General features: G+C 42.3%; 1 protein-coding gene across 4 annotated transcripts in view; it reads left to right on the top strand.

Moving 5' to 3' along the window:
• The window catches only part of USP48 (ubiquitin specific peptidase 48), an 89,963-nt gene extending 70,832 nt beyond the window's left edge, over window positions 1–19,131 (top strand). For all 4 annotated transcript variants that reach the window (XM_042948508.1, XM_042948507.1, XM_042948506.1 and 1 more), the window contains 6 exons: window positions 3,686–3,790; window positions 8,514–8,669; window positions 13,473–13,598; window positions 14,979–15,027; window positions 17,474–17,500; window positions 18,585–19,131. In XM_042948508.1, coding sequence (XP_042804442.1) covers window positions 3,686–3,790; window positions 8,514–8,669; window positions 13,473–13,598; window positions 14,979–15,027; window positions 17,474–17,500; window positions 18,585–18,607 — 486 coding nt within the window. In that variant the 3' untranslated portion in view covers window positions 18,608–19,131. The remainder of the gene's footprint in view (window positions 1–3,685; window positions 3,791–8,513; window positions 8,670–13,472; window positions 13,599–14,978; window positions 15,028–17,473; window positions 17,501–18,584) is intronic.
• Window positions 19,132–19,526: the final 395 nt, after the last annotated feature.

Genomic DNA, 19,526 nt, shown 5'->3' with positions numbered 1-19,526 from the left:
CAAGGCCAGCAAGGATGCCACATAAAAAGAAAATTAGAGGCAAGTATCTCTTGTGAACATTGGTGTGGAAACCCTCAACAAAATATTAGCAAACCAAATTTCACAGTATGTTAAAAGGAACCTACCCTGTGATCAAGTGGGGTTTATTCTAGGGAAGCAAGGATGATTCATCTGCAAATCAGTCAACATGAAATACCTCATTAATGAAAGGAAGGATAAAATAATATCACCTCAATGAATGCAGAAAAGCACTTGACAGAGTGTATTATCCATTTATAAGAAAAACTCAATAAAGTGGATAGAGTTGGATCATACTTCAACTTGATAGAGGTCATGTATGACGAGCCCACAGCCGGTAGTAAAAAGGTGAAAGCTTTTCCCTTTAGATCAGGAACAAGGATGTCAATTGTCACCAATTTTATTCAACATAGTATTTGAAATCCTGGCAAGAGCAGTTAGGCAGGAGAGAGAAATAAAAACATGTCCAAACTGTAAAGGAAGAAGTAAACTATCACTCTTGACACATGACATGATTTTATATGTGGAAAACCCTAAAGGCTTCACCAAATAACTGTTAGAACTTACAAACAAATTTAATTATATTGCAAGGTGCAAAATCAATATAAAATCAGTTGATTCCAGGGCTATGAGTTCAAGCCCCATGTTGGGCGTAGAGCTTACTTAAAATCAGTTGCATTTTTTATACATCTAGCAACAAACTATCAGAAATTAAAGAAACCATCCCATTTACACTTCCATGAAAAGGAAAATAGAAATAAATTTAACCAATTGGGTAAATGATCTGTGCACTGAAAACTGTAAGATTGATGAAGTTGAAGAAGACACAAAATGAAGGCTATTCCTTGGTAATGAATTGGAACAATTAGTATCGTCAAAATAACGACATTACTCAAAGCCATCTACAGGTTGAGCGGAACCCCTATCAAAATTGAAATGGCATTTTTCCCAGAAGTAAAAACCAAGCAATCCTAAAATTTGTATGGAACCGCAGAACATTTTCAATAGCCCAAGCAATCTTGAGAAAGAAAAAAGCTGGAGGCAGCCCTCTTTGTGATTTCAATCTATATTACAAAACTACAATTACCTTGGGTCTCCTGGGTGGCTTAGTCAGTTAAGCGTCTGCCTCTTGACTTCGGCTCAGATCATGGTCTCCGGGTTTGAGCCCTGCTTCAGGCTCTGGGCTGACAGCATGAAGCCTGCTTGGGATTCTCTCCCTCTCTCCTTGTCTCCCCCTCCCTCTCTCTCCCTCTCTCCCCCCCCCTCCCCCCCCCCCCACTTGCGCTCTTGCTCTCTTCTCTCAAAATGATAAATCCGTAAATTAAAAAAAAAAAAAAAAAAAATGAAGGAGCACATGGGTGGCTCAGTCAGTTAAGCATCATGGTTTGTGAGTTCGAGCCCCCTGTCAGGCTCTGTGTGGACAGCTTGGGGTGGGGGTGGGCTGAAGCCTTCTTGGGATTCTGTGCCTCCCTCTCTCTCTCTGCCCCACCCCACTCACGCTCTGTCTCTCTCTTTCTCTCAAAAATGAATGAATGTTAAAAAAAATTAAATAAAAATAATTTAAAAAATTTTTAAATGGTTAAAGAAGGAGTGCAGTGGGTGAAGGGAATTAAGAGATCCAAACCTCTGGTTATGAAATAATGAAGTCACGGCTACCTAGAGTGTATAATGTATGTAGTGGTAACTGTAGTCAATGTTATATTGGAAATTTGTAATTTGCCAAAAAAGTAAATCTCAAACATACGGATGGCAAAGGGAACGAGCGTTCTTGGACATTTCACAGTGTAATAAAAGTAATATAGTGTTGTATATCAAACATTTCAATTTAAAAAAAGATCTAGAACCCACAAATTAATAAGATAACGCAGGAACGAGTGTTTTTGAAGAAAATCGAGCAGAGTAAAGGGGGAAGTGGCAGGAGGTGGAGTTGGCGGTGTTAGATGGGAAGTGGACGGGAAACCCATCTTGGTGGAGCACAGAGATCCAGCCTGTGAAGGGAGCTTCAGGCAGAGGGTAAGCCTAATGTGCTTAAGCTGCAGAGTGAGTCATGTGTAGAGATTACTGCAGCGATAGAAACATTCTGTGTCGGTGCCGTATGTTTGATATGGTAGCCACTATTCACATGTGACTGTGGCGGCTGTGGAACTGAATTTTTAATACATTTATATTTAAAGAGCCACATGTAGCCAGCCAGTGACTACCATAGTGGACAGGATGGGTCTAAAGTGAGGTTTCCTCTATCAATGTATAGTGGTATGGAGTGGGGGAGCAAATCCTATCACATTTTATACTTCCTACCAGGGATTTGGGATTTCATTCCAGGTATAGATGTAAGCTACTGGAGAGTTGTAAGCAAGGTCATAGTGTGATATGATTTATGCTTTAAAAAGGTTGCCATGGCCATGGTCTTTGGAATTCGCAAGGGCAGAACAGGAATAAGGAGGGTCCATTTAGAGCCCCTTGCATTTATCTCTAAGAGAATGAAGTAGACAGATTGAGGTGTGTTTTGGGAACAGGAGTGTGAAAACTTGCTGTGCATTGGATTTGGAACATTTTTATTATATTAGGGATAGCTCTTAGGTAGATCCTGTCCCAGATCTCTGTGCATGTCATTAAGTTGATTGCAGGATTGCTGGAATTAAAGATGAAACTACTTTTTATTTGATGATAGCTACCAAACACATTGTTTTAGGAGGATAAATTTACAAATTATGCTCTTTAGTTCTTGGGTTCTCCTTTACAAGTTGAACTAAGGCCTTTATTTCCTCATTTTGCTGAGAAAATGAAGTTAATGAGGGTAAATGTCTCTGGGTTCGTGCCTATTAGTCCCTGTATACAATTGTATCTACAGTAGTATCCATTTGGGGCGCCTGGGTGGCTCAGTGGGTTAAGCATCTGACTTAGGTTCACGTCAAGATCTCACGGTTCCTGAGTTTCAGCCTCTTAACGGGTTTGGGGCAGTCAGGGCATAATCTGTTTGGGATTTTTTCTCTCTGCTCCTCCCCCATGCTCTCTGTCTCTTTCAAAATAAATACATTAGAAAAAATGGTATCCAGTTTATCTAAAGCTTTATTGTTTGTTTGGAGTTTCACAACAGTATTTCACAATACAGAGGAGCACTTGCCCTTCCATCCTTCCCTCTCTCAATTGTAAGGAATATTGTCTGAATGGTTTGACAGTCCCTGTGCTAGGGTCCAGGATAAGCTTAGAGCCTCTTTGAACTTCTGCAAAATCACATCATTGTAAAAGCCCGATAGTAGTAACTCTTGCAGATACTGCTTACTTACATTTATGATGAGCGCGTTATACAGAAGAGAGTAAGTCCTAGGATACAAACTAACATGTTAAAAGAGCACAAGAAACTTGAGTCTTGATCCTCTGCTTGGTCTGTTATCCCACTGTTGATAAAGCCCCCATACCATCCAAGGCTTGCCCTGCAAGGTTCTGACCATCTCTCTCTCTCTCTCTCTCTCTCTCTCTCTCTCTCTCTCTCTCTCCCCCCCCCCCCTTCTCTTCTCTTCCCTTCTCTTCTCTTCTCTTCTCTTCTCTTCTTTCTCTTCTCTTCTCTCCTCTTCTCTCCTCTCCTCTCCTCTCCTCTCCTCTCCTCTCCTCTCCTCTCCTCTCCTCTCCTCTCCTCTCCTCTCTCTCTTTCTGTGTTTGCATTCAGGTGATGAAGGATTCAGTTCCGGAGCTGAATGTGAGTAGTTCTGAAACAGAGGAGGATAAGGAAGAAGCTAAACCAGATGGAGAAAAAGATCCTGATTTTAATCAAGTACGTGTTGAAGCTGCTTTTCATTGTCCTACCTTCAGCTTTTCTGAAAGCAGCCTCTCCCTGCCCCTGGACATATGTCTGTACCCCGTGTGGGACATTGGTTTCTTGGCCTCCTTTTTTGCCCTCTTTTCCTCACTTTTGGTGGCACACAGTAGTGGCCCTGATTTCTCTCAAAATCCCATGAACTGCATTATTCCAGAATTAATGTATTTGTTGCTATTAAGTAACACAGGCTAAGATATAATGATCAAATCGTTAGCTGGAAAAGAAGACTAAAACAAGACACATATCTTGGTGTGTTGCTTAATCATCGAATCTTTAAGTATGAAAAAATTAACTCCATTTCCCTCATTACAAACAAAATCAACCATGGTCTTAGTAATTGAATTTATAGAAGAGATTTCTGGGTTTCTAATTAAGGTGTTAGTAAAATGACCAGATCAGCGTTAGTCTTTCTTATTTCCTTGTGACGAATTTAATGTTTTTCTTTTAAAGTTTCCTGTTTTGTGTGTATTCTGTTATAATGTTCTATCCTGCTTATATTCTGCATGTTCATAGTGACATTGGAGAAAAGGGTATTAAGAACGGGGAATAACTTGGGAATATGGTTGATATAAGGTGTGGGTAAGTTTCAGCTTCCCAAAAAGTCAAGGCTACTGAGTTCCAGGGTATTCTACAGATACCTTAAATTCATGGAATTTCTCCTTAATTACAATTAGTTGTATCAGCTGAGATATTCATTTTTATTTGTTTATTTTTTGCTGCTAAAATAGAGTAGCCAAACTATGTTTAACCTTCTCCCTAAAGGAATACAAGTGTTAGACTCTCCATCAGCTACATCTGTTAACAGAGTAGAAATATCTGGACACACTGATACTTAACTTCATTTTCACCATAAGAAAGTCAGAAAAGCCCTGTTGGCTGGAATTTTGGTCTCTTGCAGGGAACGTTACTTGTAGTTTTCCACCCGGCACAGAGAGAGATCCACATTTCCCCCTCCTTGCTCCCGCTCCTGAAATGCCGTCAATACCTGTCAGAGAACCGTACCGGGACCTTGGGTCCCACCCTGCTCACCTCGGTTAGCCATTCTGTGAGGCCAGTTTGTGTTTCATTCGGTCCACATCAGAGGGCCCCTTGCTTCAGAAGGAGCCAGACCCATACATTTTACAGGAACGCCGATTTGTTTTGTTTTGACGGGACATTGTAAACACTGTGCTTACTCGTATCTTTGTCGATGTAGGTCTTCTGTTTCTTGGGATGGCTTTTGAGATTATCTCTTGATTGGAGTTTGCAGACCTATCTTTGTGGTTAACTCCTAACCGTGTTTGTCATCAACTCCTCTCATGTCCCCATCGCCTCGTAGAATCCATCTTGCAAATCCCACACCCACAAACTAGTTTGTTTGCTCACTTTAGTTGATACATTAAAATTGCATGCTTGTGGAGGGCAGTGAACATCTCGATCCAGCCTTAGGACTCTAGTTTCTTTCATTGCTTGGCTGGCAGTACTATATCGTCTTAATGATTGTCTCTTGGAAGTGTGGTTTTCTAATCAGTTGGGAATCTCCTTCTTTCCCAAATCTGTTGTCGCAGACTCATTTTCTGAATAAAGAGATAAACTTTGTCAATTAGTTTGTAAAGATAGATATGTAAGTTCATATTGTCTTTAGTTTCTGTTATTTCAAGCTTTGCTCTTCAGCCTGAGTTAATTTCGAAATCTCTTTACATTTTCAAGTGATTTAGAATTTTGGGAAGCCAACGTTTCTGAATGTCTAGTTTTATTCATTGTGGTTGTAACCACAGCACTTTCTAAAGAGTGGATGTGGAATTACTCTTCTTAGTTGTGGATGACAGCGGATTTCGTATTTACAAATATGACAGAGAATGCTGGGAAACATCACTTTTTACGCTATAATTTTTTTTTATGTATACATTATAATTTTCTTCTGTCTTCCCTCTCCTTGTTTGGATATTGTCATACTCTAGAATGTTTTAAATATTTTTGACCCTCAAAAAAATGTAGCCTTCCTTTTGAAAAGAGGAGATGGTCCCAGAAGAATGGCAAGCTTTTCCAGACCTTCAGGGTCCTCACACATTTTCTTTGTAATGTATTACAGTTCAGTACAGATAGCTTCTGTAATTACGGTTTTAAATCCCTGTAATAGGAAATGATGTATCTCTACTTGTCCTTAATGGGGAGGAACAAATCCTCTTTTTTCCCTCTCTAAGCTAGATCAACCCAGTCCCTTTGACTCTGACCTTTTCTACAGTTCAGGTTAATAATGCACCCAGTGTCAGATATCGCTTAGGTAATTGAAAGCCATCTAAAACCAGTGGGCTGGTTTTTGTCACATAGTTGGATTTAGATTCTTTTTTTTTTTTTTTTTGAAAAAATAATTCTGGGAAAAGCTTTTGGACCCATTTAAAATCAGAGCCATTAAAAAATATATCTTGCCTAATGCCGAGGGATTTGTAATTTGGTTGTGTTTTGTATTTCTAAAGTAAAATTGGATACGTTGTAGATATTTTTATCCTTCCTAATTTGGAGAATTTAGGTCCACCTTCATCTTTCCTTTCTGCGGATGAGATTAAGGAAAATGTTTCATCAACTTTTAAGTTATTATCTTTCAGTGTTTTTATTTATTTTGAGAGAGAGCATGTGCACACGTGAGCAGGGGAGGGCAGAGGGAAAGAGAGACAGAGACCCAAGCAGCCTCCGCACCGGCAGCACAGAGCCCCAGACACAGGGCTCGATCTCCGCAACCCTGAGACCATGACCTGAGCCAAAATCAAGAGTCAGATGCTTAGCCGACTGAGACGTCCAGGTGCTCCTCCTTTTCCTTAACTCCACTTGCCACATAACTTAAATGAACACTAGAAAACATTTTTTTTTTTTTTTTTTTTTTTTTTTTTTGAGAGCCACAGAGCATGTGCAGGGGAGGGGCAGAGACAGAAGGAGACGCAGAATCGGAAGCAGGCTGCAGGCTCTGAACTGTCAGCACAGAGCCCACCGCAGGGCTTGAACCCAGAACCGTGAGATCCTGACCTGAGCCAAAGTCAGACACTTAACCAGGCGTCCCCCACATAACTTGTTAACGAATGTTAGAACCACCTGTGTATCTCTGTAGCCTCGGGGCTAGAGCGAAACCTGGCTTTGTGTGGAGCCCAGCCAGCAGGTGTCACCCTGAGCCAGTGCTCTTATTTGCTTTGTAAATCCCGGGATCTCTGTTAGTAATGAGTGTGTGGCATCTGTGTCCATAATGGCCCCTGATCCACTCTGCTCATGCGCAGCTAACACTCAGTGACAACTGCAGAAACCAGAGCCAGGGCCTGGGGCTTACCTCATCCGCATTTAATTAAAGCGGGGGGAAAACTGTCTGAGGAATCTTGTGCCTCTCACTCCTTGGCCTGGTTAACAGAAGACTGTTGACTCTTAGCCTCCTTATGAAGTGTTCATGGGGGTGTCGTAGAAAGACATTTGGCTCTTATCTATCATTTTTCTCTTAAGACTGGTGCATTAGGAATTCTGGATCCATATATATATATGTATGTATGTATGCCTGCATATTTTGCCCAACTATCTTTCGGTAAATAGTATCTGTCATGCGTTTCCACCCCTAAATACTTAAATCAGGGGTGCCTGGTTGGCTCAGTTTGTTGAGCATCTGACTCTTGATTTCAGCTCAGGCCATAATCCCAGGGTTGTGTGATTGAGCCCTGAGTCGGGCTCCATGCTGAGCATGGAGCCTATTTGTGATTCATATTCATTCTCTCTCTCTCTGTCTCTCTCTCTCTCTCTTTCCCCCCACCCTCCCTTGCTCTCTCTAAAATTTAAAAATACATACATACTTAGAGCAGCATATAAGTAAGGCAGTGTCCTATTGCCCATACTCAGAATTTTCCAGGTATCCCAAATATGTAAAATAGTATTTCCTCCTCCAAGCAACCGTCAGGGTGTATGTACATTGTATTATAGCTAGAAGGCCAGTCCTACCTCCTTACCCCCTTTCTTTTCCTCTTTGACCTTTAATGTCGTATAGATTGTCCCTGATCCTTGATCCAGCTGATCGCCCCCATACATTATTGATTTCAGTTTGTTTCTCTGGTCTCTGTAATTTTTGTACATTGGAAATCAGCTCTCAATGTTTGATTAGATTCAGGTCTAAAAATTTTCACAAAGATCTTTCACAGACAGAGCTCTTTCTTGATCCCATCAAGAGGCACAGTGTGTCCCGTTTTTAGTCAAACCAAGTTGATGTCTTTATTAATACTGTCTTTTCTTTTGAACGTTCTCAGCTGTTTATACTTAGCTTCCTCGCCTTCTCAAAAGAAATCGTGTAATACAAACATTACGATTCAGGTTGTTTCTGGATTAAATTTAGTAATCTTAACGTTTTTTAGTTTATCACGTGTGTTTTTCTGATTGAAGGTTCAAACGTACCATTTTGCTTTTAAATGTTCTTATTGTAACTTTTTGAAGAAAACAAAAACAAAAACCTGCCGCTTACGTGCAGTTACTGGTATATCTCACACATCCTCTTTTCCAATTTTGTGTGAGCCTACTAAGTAAGGATTTGGTGAGTTTCTACTCATTGTTGACACTGAATTTCAAGTGGTTAAGGGACCAGTAAGTAAATTGCTTTTGTCTGTCTGATGAACTTTATGAGCATGGGTCACACAGAGCGGATCATCTCAGTGCTGTTTGTTCTGGATTTTTATTCTAGAGCAATGGAGGGACGAAGCGGCAAAAGATAACCCATCAGAATTACATAGCCTATCAAAAGCAAGTCATTCGGCGCAGTATGCGACATAGAAAAGTCCGTGGTGAGAAAGCACTTCTTGTTTCTGCTAATCAGACACTAAAAGAATTGAAAATTCAGGTGAGGAAAATACAAGGTTGGTTTAGAAGGGACCTTCCTGCGTTCCTGCTTTGCCCTGTGTTTATGTATGTCTCTGTTTTCTTTCAGGGTCGATCCTCCTGGTATTAATCCGTTGATTTTCTTTTGATTTCAGAATAACGCCTGAATAAATTGAATAATTGAATAATATATTCAATAAATTGAATAATAAATTTCAATAAATTGAAATAACTCTTTTAAAAAGTTTTCAAAATAGCCGAGGTTTGAAAAAAAAAAAAAAAAGTTTTCAAAATAGCCGAGATCTGGTGCACCTGGCTCGCTCAGTTGGTGGAACATGGTTAACTCTTGATCTCGGGCCATGAGTTCAAGCCCCCCTGTTGGGCGTAGAGATTACTTAAAAATAAGTTAAAATTTTTAAGAAGCCACACAAAATACCCAAGAATCTTTCTTTCTGTGAAGGTGAAAGTGGTTTGGATTCTGAAACCGTGGGCAAGTTCTGAGTAGCTTATGGGAAACACTGAGAGCCCTGTAATGTGCTGAACGCGGAGGTTGTTCAGGGGTAATTGTTCCCTCACTTTGCTGTGCTGTATGTTTTCCTTTGACCACTTAATAAGTATTTGAGCCAGTTACCAGGATCTGCTGTGAAACTTAAGGGGAAATAAAAGGCAGCTACTGCATCGTTTATTCACTTGGGTGAGCCTGGAACTTTTTTACCACAATATTTTTGGTGTCAGATAAGTCTACTTGATAGAATTTTAAAGTTACCTCTCTTTATAGAGTGATGTCTTCCAAATGGGTTTTTAAAGATTTGTTTTAGATTGTTTTCGTCTCCGTCTCACTCCCTCGTGCCCCCCTCCCAAAAGCAAGCATTGTTGAGTGAATGCTGTGTAGGCATTTTGAAAATCCTAGATGATTTTGTTATTTCTTCGTATCAATACTAAAATACTGTAAATGAGTGGTATGTCCCAAAATCTAGTCAAGAGGCTCTGATAAGTTCAAGATGCCCGTGAAAAAAAAGAAAAAAAAGAAATCTGGCCCCTAATCGGTTTCAGACGCTGATATATATCCAGAAAGTCGACCAAATTTCCCTCTTTGCTGCTTTCATGTGGCATAGTTTACTGGTTCTGCATTTTTTCTTGCTGCTGATATTTATCATTGTAATTGAGGCAAAAATACAGGCTTCCTTTGAGGGTGTTATATGTTCCAGATTGTCCTGGGAACAGTATTTCCCTTAGTTGAACCCATGGCTCTGAAAATAAACGTGTTGGCATAATATCTTTACTCTGTTATTGTACCTTTTACATCTGAGAAAGCCTGTTTCTGTCACCGGCTTTTTGCCTGTCAGTGGTAAACCTCGAACATTCAAAACCTTTAAATTACAAAAAGAGCCCCTGTGGATAAAGACATTTAAAAAGCCTGTGCTGCTTTTATTATGGACTACCATTTTTGAAGAACAAATCAAAAGTCAGCAGAAATAACCTCTGTTTAGGAACATGTTACCTGCACGGAGGAGCTGTTAGAAGCCACCAGCGGTTCAGATGAAACCCCCAACGTGCTCTTCTCCGGTGGGTCCTTTGCAGTGTCCTTCCTCCCCCACCCGGGCTTTGAAGCCGCCGTGATCCAGAGTCAAAGGAAAGGGCAGTGAAATGTAATTTCCCCTTGCTGCTCAGTGGTGGTAGCTTTGAAAGCCTCCACTAGATGTGACCTTTTGCCTGGCAGCCTGGCCAGCACTGGGGTTTGTGGTGGGCGCGAGTGTGGCCCTCAGTTAGTGGTGGTGGGTGTTTTGTTTTGTTTTTAAAGTATGTAATGCCTCTTTTACGTTTGATGGAGCCTTTCCTCATGGAGAGAGTACATTTCCAAGTTAATAGGATGGCATCATTTGTAAAATTGTAAATGTTTTATTCTAGACATCCGCATTTAGTGTTGCTTAAAACCTTAAGAAGTTTGTCTTGCCTGATGATTAATTCAGCCACCTCTGATACCGTAAAGTAAATGGAATTACAGTCGGTTCATCTCCCTTTGCAGAAGATGTTTGGTGTTCGATTGTATCATTTCATTTTCCCGCAGACACGTTTTGAGCAGTCGCGCTGCCTGCCTTAGTAAGGAGGAAACGGTGGTGCCGAGGATGGATGGCTGCCAGGTGAAGCCATCGCCCCTGCGTTTCCTTTAGGCCACACACCCTTGCGTCGTAGCAAGTAGCGCAGGGTGGCTTCCCCTTAGGACAGGGTTTGTTCCCCTTAGGACAGCATATGGTTGTTCCTCGTATGCTCCATAGATTAGGGATGCTGCACCTATGTAATATATGTTATATTTTAATGTTTATTCATTTTTGAGAGACAGCACAAATAGGGAAGGGGCAGAGAGAGAGATGGAGACACAGAACCCAAAGCAGGCTCCGGGCTCTGAGCTGTCAGCACAGAGCCTGACGCAGGGCTCAAACTCAAGAGCTGCGAGATCATGACCTGAGCTGAGACGCCTGAGCCACCGAGCTACCCAGGCATCCTGCACCTATATACTATTAAATTATACTCAGGCATTTTTACGGCTTGTGCATTATTGTGCCAAAGGCCTCCGTGCCCTTGATTGGCTTATTCCCTTCTTCTGAAGTAGAGTGTGCTCTTTTCACTAGCAAACACTTGCTCATCTTTCATGGCACCTCTCCTACAAACCTGCCTTGGCCTCCAGCTGTAGAACCGACTCTTCTTGTCCTCCATGCTCCCCAGATCTGACATGTACCTTCTGCCACCAGCCCCGCCATGTTCTGCCCTCACTCTCTGAACGCCTCCCATGTGGGGTTCCTCACTCAATGTTTGTTATTTCCCGCACTGAACGAAGCATTTGACTCATGGTGGCTTCTTAATAAAAGCTTCATTCGTTGTTAAGTGTCCTTGGCCATGTGCTCAATACATAAAGTCCTGAGCATCCACCCCTCAGTGAGGGTGCTCGTGTCTGGATGTGTTTGCTTTGTCCAACCTCACGGGGCTGGTGCAAAGACGCTCAGTATTCTGGAATACCAGCAGGCGTTCCTACAGTCGAGCAGCTGTAATGTTGCCCACATTAAGTTCGTAATGGACACCTCCATTGTAACTCTGCTTTCTTCCTCCCGATTCCTCTTTGGTAACCTGGTTACCTCTGCCTGATTCCTGTGTGCTGGGCTGGCTTCGGTAGAAGTGACCTATTAGTACTTCTTACAAGAAATAGGCTTATTGATTTAAAGGCAGTTGATTGATGATGTCAGTGCATGTTAGCCACAGAACCATCTGTGTTGTCTTTTTTTTGTTTATTTTGAGGGAGAGAGAGGGAGACAGAAAGAAGCCCAAGCAGGCTCCACGTTGGCAATGCAGAGCCCGACACGGGGCTCAAACTGACCAACCATGAGACCGTGACCTGAGCCTAAGTCAAGAGTTGGATGCTTAACCGACTGAGCCACTCAGGCACCCCACAGCCACCTGTTTCTCAGAAGCTTGTGTCCTTTTGAGAAGTCTAGTTAAGATTCAGGCCTAACATGGAGGAGGCCCGTGTTGTTATCCTTGTTCCTAATTTTCTGTATGCCATAATTAAAATCACTTTTCTAGTCACAGTTTTCTTGTCTTGGAATGCTCTTGGGCCCTATTATACACACAATTGTCTCAGGGCTTCTTCATCTTTCCAGATTCAGAGAGTAGAGTAGCGTGCATATAAAGGTTAGGATGGTTTTCCCTTACCATCGTTGATATTGGTAATAAACATACATATAATAAAACATTCACTTGAGTATATAAGTAAGCTACGAAGCATAATAAAATGAATACTCTTGAATGCACCCTCCAAGTTACAAATCAGAACATATCATTGAAGGTGCCCATGTGCTCCTGTCCAAGGCCAAAACTTCTTACCTGCCCACTGGTAATTACTACCCAGAAATGATAAAAAAAGAAGACATTTTTGTGAATTTGAAAAAATGTTTAAGTATTATGCATAGTAGTCTTTCTGAATTTATTTAATGTTTTAATTTTTTTTTTTTTTTTTTTTTTTTTTTTTTTAATTTTAGAGCGAAGGTTGGGGATGCACACAGGGCATGGGGGGAGAATCCCAAGCAGGCTCCACGCTCTGCACAGAGCCTGATGTGGGGCTTCATCTCACAACCCTGGTTATCATGACCTGAGCTGAAATCAAGACTCAGACATTCAACCAACTGAGCCATCCAGGGGCCTCTGAATGTACTTAATTTTTTAATAATTGGCTAGAATTATGAAGGGGTCCTTTCCCTTAAGAAATTCATATTTTGGTTCCTAGAGGCAAGACTATCTAAGAATATACAGCAGTCCCAAGGGTGAATTATGTAGTCCAGGCTTGCTAAAGAAATTAGGACAGAAGGAAGAATCCAGATGGCCTGCTGGTTAATTTAAAGATGGTCTTAGGAAAGAATTTTGACTTGACTGTTAAAAGGACGTGTGACCTGGGCATGAGGAGAGTGACTGTCACGTCCTGGCTGAGGCCTTAAAACCAGAGGAGCTACCAGCCTGGTCCACCTGCTCCTTTGATTTCCCCACGCCCCCTCCTTCGGGGAGGCGGCAATGCGCAGAACAAAAGCGTCCGTGGGTATAATTGTTCTCTACCAGGCTTCCTAAGGATGTTCTCAGATAGGCTAGGACTCTAGTCTTCGTAGGAGTGGAGCCCGTGGGCTGATTGCAAGGAGTAATATCTTTTGTACTCTGAGGACTTTTGTTTGTTTGTTTGTTTGTTTGTTTGTTTGTTTAAAGTATCCATGTATTCATTTATTCCAGTAGGGTGTAAGTCTCAGTATTATTTGCCTCATACACGCTTTCTTTTATATTGGCACAGATCATGCACGCGTTTTCAGTTGCTCCTTTTGACCAGAATCTGTCAATTGATGGAAAGATTTTAAGTGATGACTGTGCCACCCTCGGCACCCTTGGCGTCATTCCCGAATCTGTGATTTTGTTAAAGGTAGGTAACGGCTCCTTACGTGAGGAATTCTAGAAAACTTTGATGACCTGTCCCCACAAGCGACAGTGGTTAAGATCGCCTCTGGTCCTCGGGAGGCTGTGCCAGTAAGCGACTGGCCTCCAGACGCTCCCACTCTGGCTCAGCTGCACAAGACTGAGTGGAGATCAGAACATCGCTGGTTCTTGTGGGGTTTTCATCATTTTTGTTAAAAATAATATAGATTTAAGCCTCCACCCAGACTTCTGGATCAGCAGAATTACTTAACCATACTTGTATTAAACCATCCCCTCATTTCCTCTTGGCTCAAAAGTACCAGCCACTCAAGCAGAGAAGCAAATGTAACACATGAGGCTTGGCCACGATGGTCTAAATGCTTCTGGTTGACTTGGGATTTTTGTCCAGGGCATGGAAATTGGCTTCAGGTACAGTAGATAGGAGAGGTGCAAAGTGTTTTGCAAAGGCAGGGTCCTGAAGAGTCCTTGAACTGCCTCATTAGCCCAGTTCTGTCCTTACCCTCCTCTAAGGGGTGGGTTTTGTCCTTTGCCTTTGCCCCTTTGGTTTCTTAGTGGCCAGGATCATCCCCATTGTGGCAAACAACCATTGCGTCACCCGGTAGAGTATTTGTATTTGTTCACTATTTTGAACTGTGAGATACATGCTTGTATCTGGAGCCTCAGTCCTGGTGAGATACAGTTGGGCCCTGGAAATGAAGGAGCAGGCCCATAATACCCACTGCTCCACGCACTCCTACCGCCTGCCCATTCCCTGTTTCCTTTTTGCTTTTCTTTCAACTGTAGGTTCTGTGGAATTATTCTGAAAACCTAGAATTGCCGAGCCCTTAAGGACCCTAGGTCTAAAACCCTTGAAATGGCCCATCTTATCAGAGGACTTGTACCTTGGACGATCAGCTAGAGTCTATGCTAGCCATCAGCCTCAGGGCTGGCTTCTGTCCTGAAAGGGGAATGGGTGATTTCTTCCTGCTGCCGAGGAGGAACAAAAATGTCTTTCTCAGCTAACTTATTTTTTGGAGGACCAGTCTGACCTGGTTTCCACCAGCTCCCTGTCACCATCACCACTGGCATCCTAACTCACATTCATTCATTTTGTGCTTAGTAACCGCAGGGGAATAGATTTCCACATGAGAAGGTGTTTTTAAGAGCAGTTAACCAGTGTCACATATAATGTATGGTTTGGGAGTGATGAGTGTAGACCCATCGTCGGAGGTGGGGACATCCTTTGTTAGTCCTGGACATGGCCGCCTCTCTACCGGACAGCGCTTGTATCTGTGTCCTGTAGCAAAACACCGGTCGACACGTGGACCCGCCTTCCCTGTGGTGAGGATCTGCCCTGGTTTTCACTTGTCTTCGTTGGTTTTTCTAGGCCGATGAACCGATTGCAGATTATGCTGCAATGGATGATGTCATGCAAGGTAAAGACACATTTGTTTTAGGAATTTAAGTTGCTAGAAGGAGAGGTAATTACACCTGGTGAAGTTTCCATCTACACTGCTTTTACTTTTCACTTTGAAAAAGTTTTACGTGTTGTTAGGGTGGAATCTTACGTTCTTTCTCCTGGAAGATCATAGAGAAGGGCGTGTGCAAAAATTGGGCAAATGGAAAGCTGAGAACAGAGTAGTAATGATTTAGCTGAGCTGAGGAAACTGAAACACGGGTAAGCCTGGCAATAGAAAAGGTCAACCAGAAGCAAAGTTAATTCTGATTGTAGAGCCTCAGACAGATGCACAGGAGACCCCAGGCACTTCGACAGTGGGAGTGAGGTCAGAGCCTGAGAAGAGGAAACTATGTAAGAAGCAGTAAGACAGCGCAAGCCCCTCCTCTGGAGCCTTCCCCGCCGGGACGTCACGTGAGCAACGAGGATGTGTTTCTCAGCTCTTTGAAGGCGAGAATGAGGCTGTTACATAGCAGACAGGGAGAACACCCCTGTCTTTGTTCAGATGCTGGCAGCTGCCTCTGCCTCCCACACAGGAGCGATGAGCTAAATCGCACTCGGGGGACACTGGCCAATTCAAAAAATCACCTACAGATAGGTATTTTTTTTAAGTGCTTCATCTCCCAGTAACCCTTCAGTGAGGCCCACCAGTGTCCACTGACCAGTCCTCATATTTCACTAGGGATAAATGGGCACCTCCAGACCAGACAGTGGAAGAGTGAGGGTCTGGAACGAAACGGTGTCCATGAAGAGCCTCAAGAAAGGAAGCTAAATGAAGCAGTCCATGCAGGAAGCAGAAGAAAGCTCAAAAATTAACTATAAATAATACAGAGAGACCACATAGCTAGGGACTATATAAGAGAAACGTTGAGAGGACAGAAAGGGTTTCATGAAAATATAGAATGATCGTACCAAGGATCCGATGCAGTAAGTGAAATTCTAGGGACTCGTGAATCTAAAAGCATCCAGAGATACGGGAGGAAAACAAATCCCCTTCATAGAATAAAGAGTCATAAAGACCAGTGGATGGAGCTGTGCCCACAGGATTCTGAGGAAAAGTGAGTTCTGATCCAGAATTCCACAACTAGACAGATTTTGTTCTTCCCTCGCATTTGAGGCCCCCAAATATTTCTCTCTCAAATATCGTTTACCAATACACTGTGGACGGGTGTGCTCTTCGTAAACAAGAGTGCAAGTCGAGAACGAAGTCGGTGGTGGAACCAAAATCTAGGGATCCAACAGAGGAAGACAGCCCTAGAAGACGGGAAACCCCAGAAGAGAAGCCCTGCGGTCAGCGGCGAGCACCCCCCAGTCCAGATCGGAGCAGGGAACACAGCTCCGGCAGAGCGTGTCCACGGGGAAGAGTGGAAGTGACGGAGGGCTGTCTTGAGGTTTACAGGTCTTCCAGCGTCTGTATGCAGCAGTTACCACCCCCAGAAAGGTAAAGTCATACCAGACAGGAAGTATGACCAAGGTGCACTGAGGGATTCAACCGTGAGCACTTGTTACTGGAGTGAAAGGTGATGTAAACACTGGACACTGACTGGCTTCACAACAAAAAATACCACTGTCAGGAGGGGACATGGGTTAGGGGGCAGGTGGTAGACCAACTAAATCTTTAGTGTTCATTGAGGAAGTTGTTATATATTATTTATCTAATGTTATGAAATAATAATACAGTTGACCTTGAACAACATGGGTCTGAACTGCCAGGTCCACTCCCACATGGGCATTTTTAAACAAGTGTATGTGCAGCACCATAAATGTATTTTCTCTGCTTTATGATTTTCTTAATGTTTTTTCTCTAGCTTACTTGATTGTAAGAATGCAGTATATAATGCATATAACATACAAAATATGTGTCGAGTGACTGTTTTGGGTGAAGCTATCAACAGAAAGCCGTTAGTAGTTAAGTTTTGGGGGAGAGTGCAGAGCTCTGTGTAGATTTTCAGTCATGCTGTGGGTCAGTGCCCCTAACCACTAGTTGTTTAAGGGTCAACCGAATCAGCCTATCATCTGGAAATAGAGACCAGGAGAAAAGGCTACATGAGTCTGAAGTGGTTGCTTCTCGAGTGTGGGAATGGAGGGAAGGTGAGAGAGACACAGCATCTCTCCAAGGGCATCTGTCCCACGGTTTTCTCCAGGCCCCCCCTGGAGTCCTGCAAAACTTGGCTCTAGCTGCAGCCATTGTTCTACTGTATTTGACTTGTGTGTTGCTTTGATAAAAGTAAAAACAAAGAGAAAGATCATCATCTGATTATTCTCACCCAAAATTTCAAAGGTAATCATTATGGGTGAGTAAAGTAATTAAAAGTTATTTATAAACTTTTTTTTGTCTTTAGGCATTGCAATAATTTAGGCATTCTTGTCTGTCACGACTGTGTTTTCATTTTGGAATTCTTTTTTCTCTCTTTCTTTTTTTCTAGTGTGTATGCCAGAAGAAGGGTTTAAAGGTAAGTTACATTTGTCATGTTTTGTTCATGAATGTCAGAGTCCTACTGTAATTTTCTCTTAAAGCGAAGGCTGTAATTTGATTTTAAAATTTAATCCAATATAGTCTCATGACTGAAATTAATTTTAGTTAAATGCATTTTTTATTCGGGCTTCTTCATTATCTTTTTCAGCACTCAGGCCTCAGCTACGGCCTGTGTGTTCAAAGTCTGTAGTGCCAGATGTCCATTTTGCTTTCTCTTTCTCATTTGGAGGGGCGGGTGGGTGGGGAGGTTGGGGTAACGGTTAGCTGACGGCATTTATATTTACCTTTCCCCGTTCCTCCTCTCAGTCCCACCTTGGAGCAAAACATTTCGTGTGTGACTGATGAGAATTAGAGGAAAGGAATTTGCTGAATTCTATCCAGTTCAGTGAAAAGGTTTCATTCATCCATTTAGAATTCAGGCATTTCTTGGATTACGACTTTGGATGGAGACACAGCGGTGTCTTGTCACATCATGGCCACTGTTAGTTGTGTATATACCGATAGTATTTATTAATTCATCAAATACAGATCTTTGATATTTACAGATTGAGCCTTTGCCCTTCTGATTCCTTTTGGCCTACTCCAGAGGTCTGTGGCAGCTTGTGATTTTTTTTTTTTTTTTTTTTTGCCTCGGAGTGAGTTTAATCAAACACCAGGGGTCCTTTGCTGAAACAAATAAGTGAGCAAAGCTACTAGCCTTAGTAAAGCCTTTCTGTCAATGCAGCTTTGTTGTCTACACGTTACTACACAAAGAAGTGGTCAAAACAAAACAAAGCAAAAAATGTCTTTATGAGAAATGACCATCAAATGAAAGCATCAATAAAATGTGATTAACTTGTGCGAAGATACCGCGTAGGAAACACATGGCTTTCAACTGAAACGTGGTTTAGCGGAAAGCCTGGAGTCTGCTGCTCTGTTCTTACCCTTCACCATCCAGGGGCTGCTGTGCTCACTCATTAAATTGGATATTCCCTGGTGATGATGCGTTCTTGGCAAATGGAATACCTGAACTCTTCATTTTCAGTTCACAGCTCTACCTCCACATGTGTTTCTTTTCCCAGGTACTGGTCTACTTGGACATTAATCTTTTGGACACTTGCTGACTTCTGAGAAATGACCAGAAGGGAAGAGAGACGTTTGACATATGTTAGGGCATTAACGAAAAGATGGATTTAAGAATTAAACCATTCTGTGACTCTTCCAAAAGGCAGAAAACTATTCTGAAGTGACTGTCCCAAATGCCTTATGTCAAATAAAGCAGATTGCACTGACGGACATCAGACTTGAAGGAAATGTTTCAAATTTTATATTTAAGAGAGGGTGGCGGGCGGGCGGGGCAAGTAAAGACGGAACCGGTTTAGTAGCAGTAACAGTAAATCATGTTTACATATGAGATTTATAGTCACGGGAGGGAATAAAGTTCTGTTATATTTCCCTGCTCGCACTTCATACCAGATGCATTGGTCCATAAAGGATTTGTATCACAGTAGATGGGACAACATTCTGCTCTGAACTAAAAAGTAATTCTTTAGAGACATAACCTGCTTACCAATACCTGTCTTTGATTCATATTTTACTTTGAATAAAGCATGAAAGTGAAGAAACTTGCCTTAATTGTGGAAAAGTGTCTTCAGATTATCCTCCTCTGTGTCGGCTCCCACACTACCCGCTGCCCCCTGGTCTCTCTTAGTGTCGGGTCAAGGAGGAGGCACCTCCGTGTCTCCTGCAGTGAGCGAGGGATCGGGTCTCAGTTTTGGCTTCAGTGCCCTGGCTTTCGTGCACACAGAAAGGATGGCAAATGTTTGTTACCTGTGACAGCACCTTCCTCCAATCTTGCCGTCATTCAGAATTTGGGAAATCAAGTACATCTTGCACTTTAGAAAACTCTGACCACACCCTATCAGAAGAGTAAAGTACCATTTGGATAACGCAAGGTTTTTATAGACATGTGTTCTTTCCGTTCTCCAAGTCTACTGTTTGTTTCTTGGATCTCGCTTCTCTTT

This window comes from Panthera leo, chromosome C1 (assembly GCF_018350215.1).
Source record: "Panthera leo isolate Ple1 chromosome C1, P.leo_Ple1_pat1.1, whole genome shotgun sequence".
Lineage (NCBI taxonomy): Eukaryota > Metazoa > Chordata > Mammalia > Carnivora > Felidae > Panthera > Panthera leo.
This window is presented reverse-complemented; position numbering and strand designations above follow the sequence as displayed.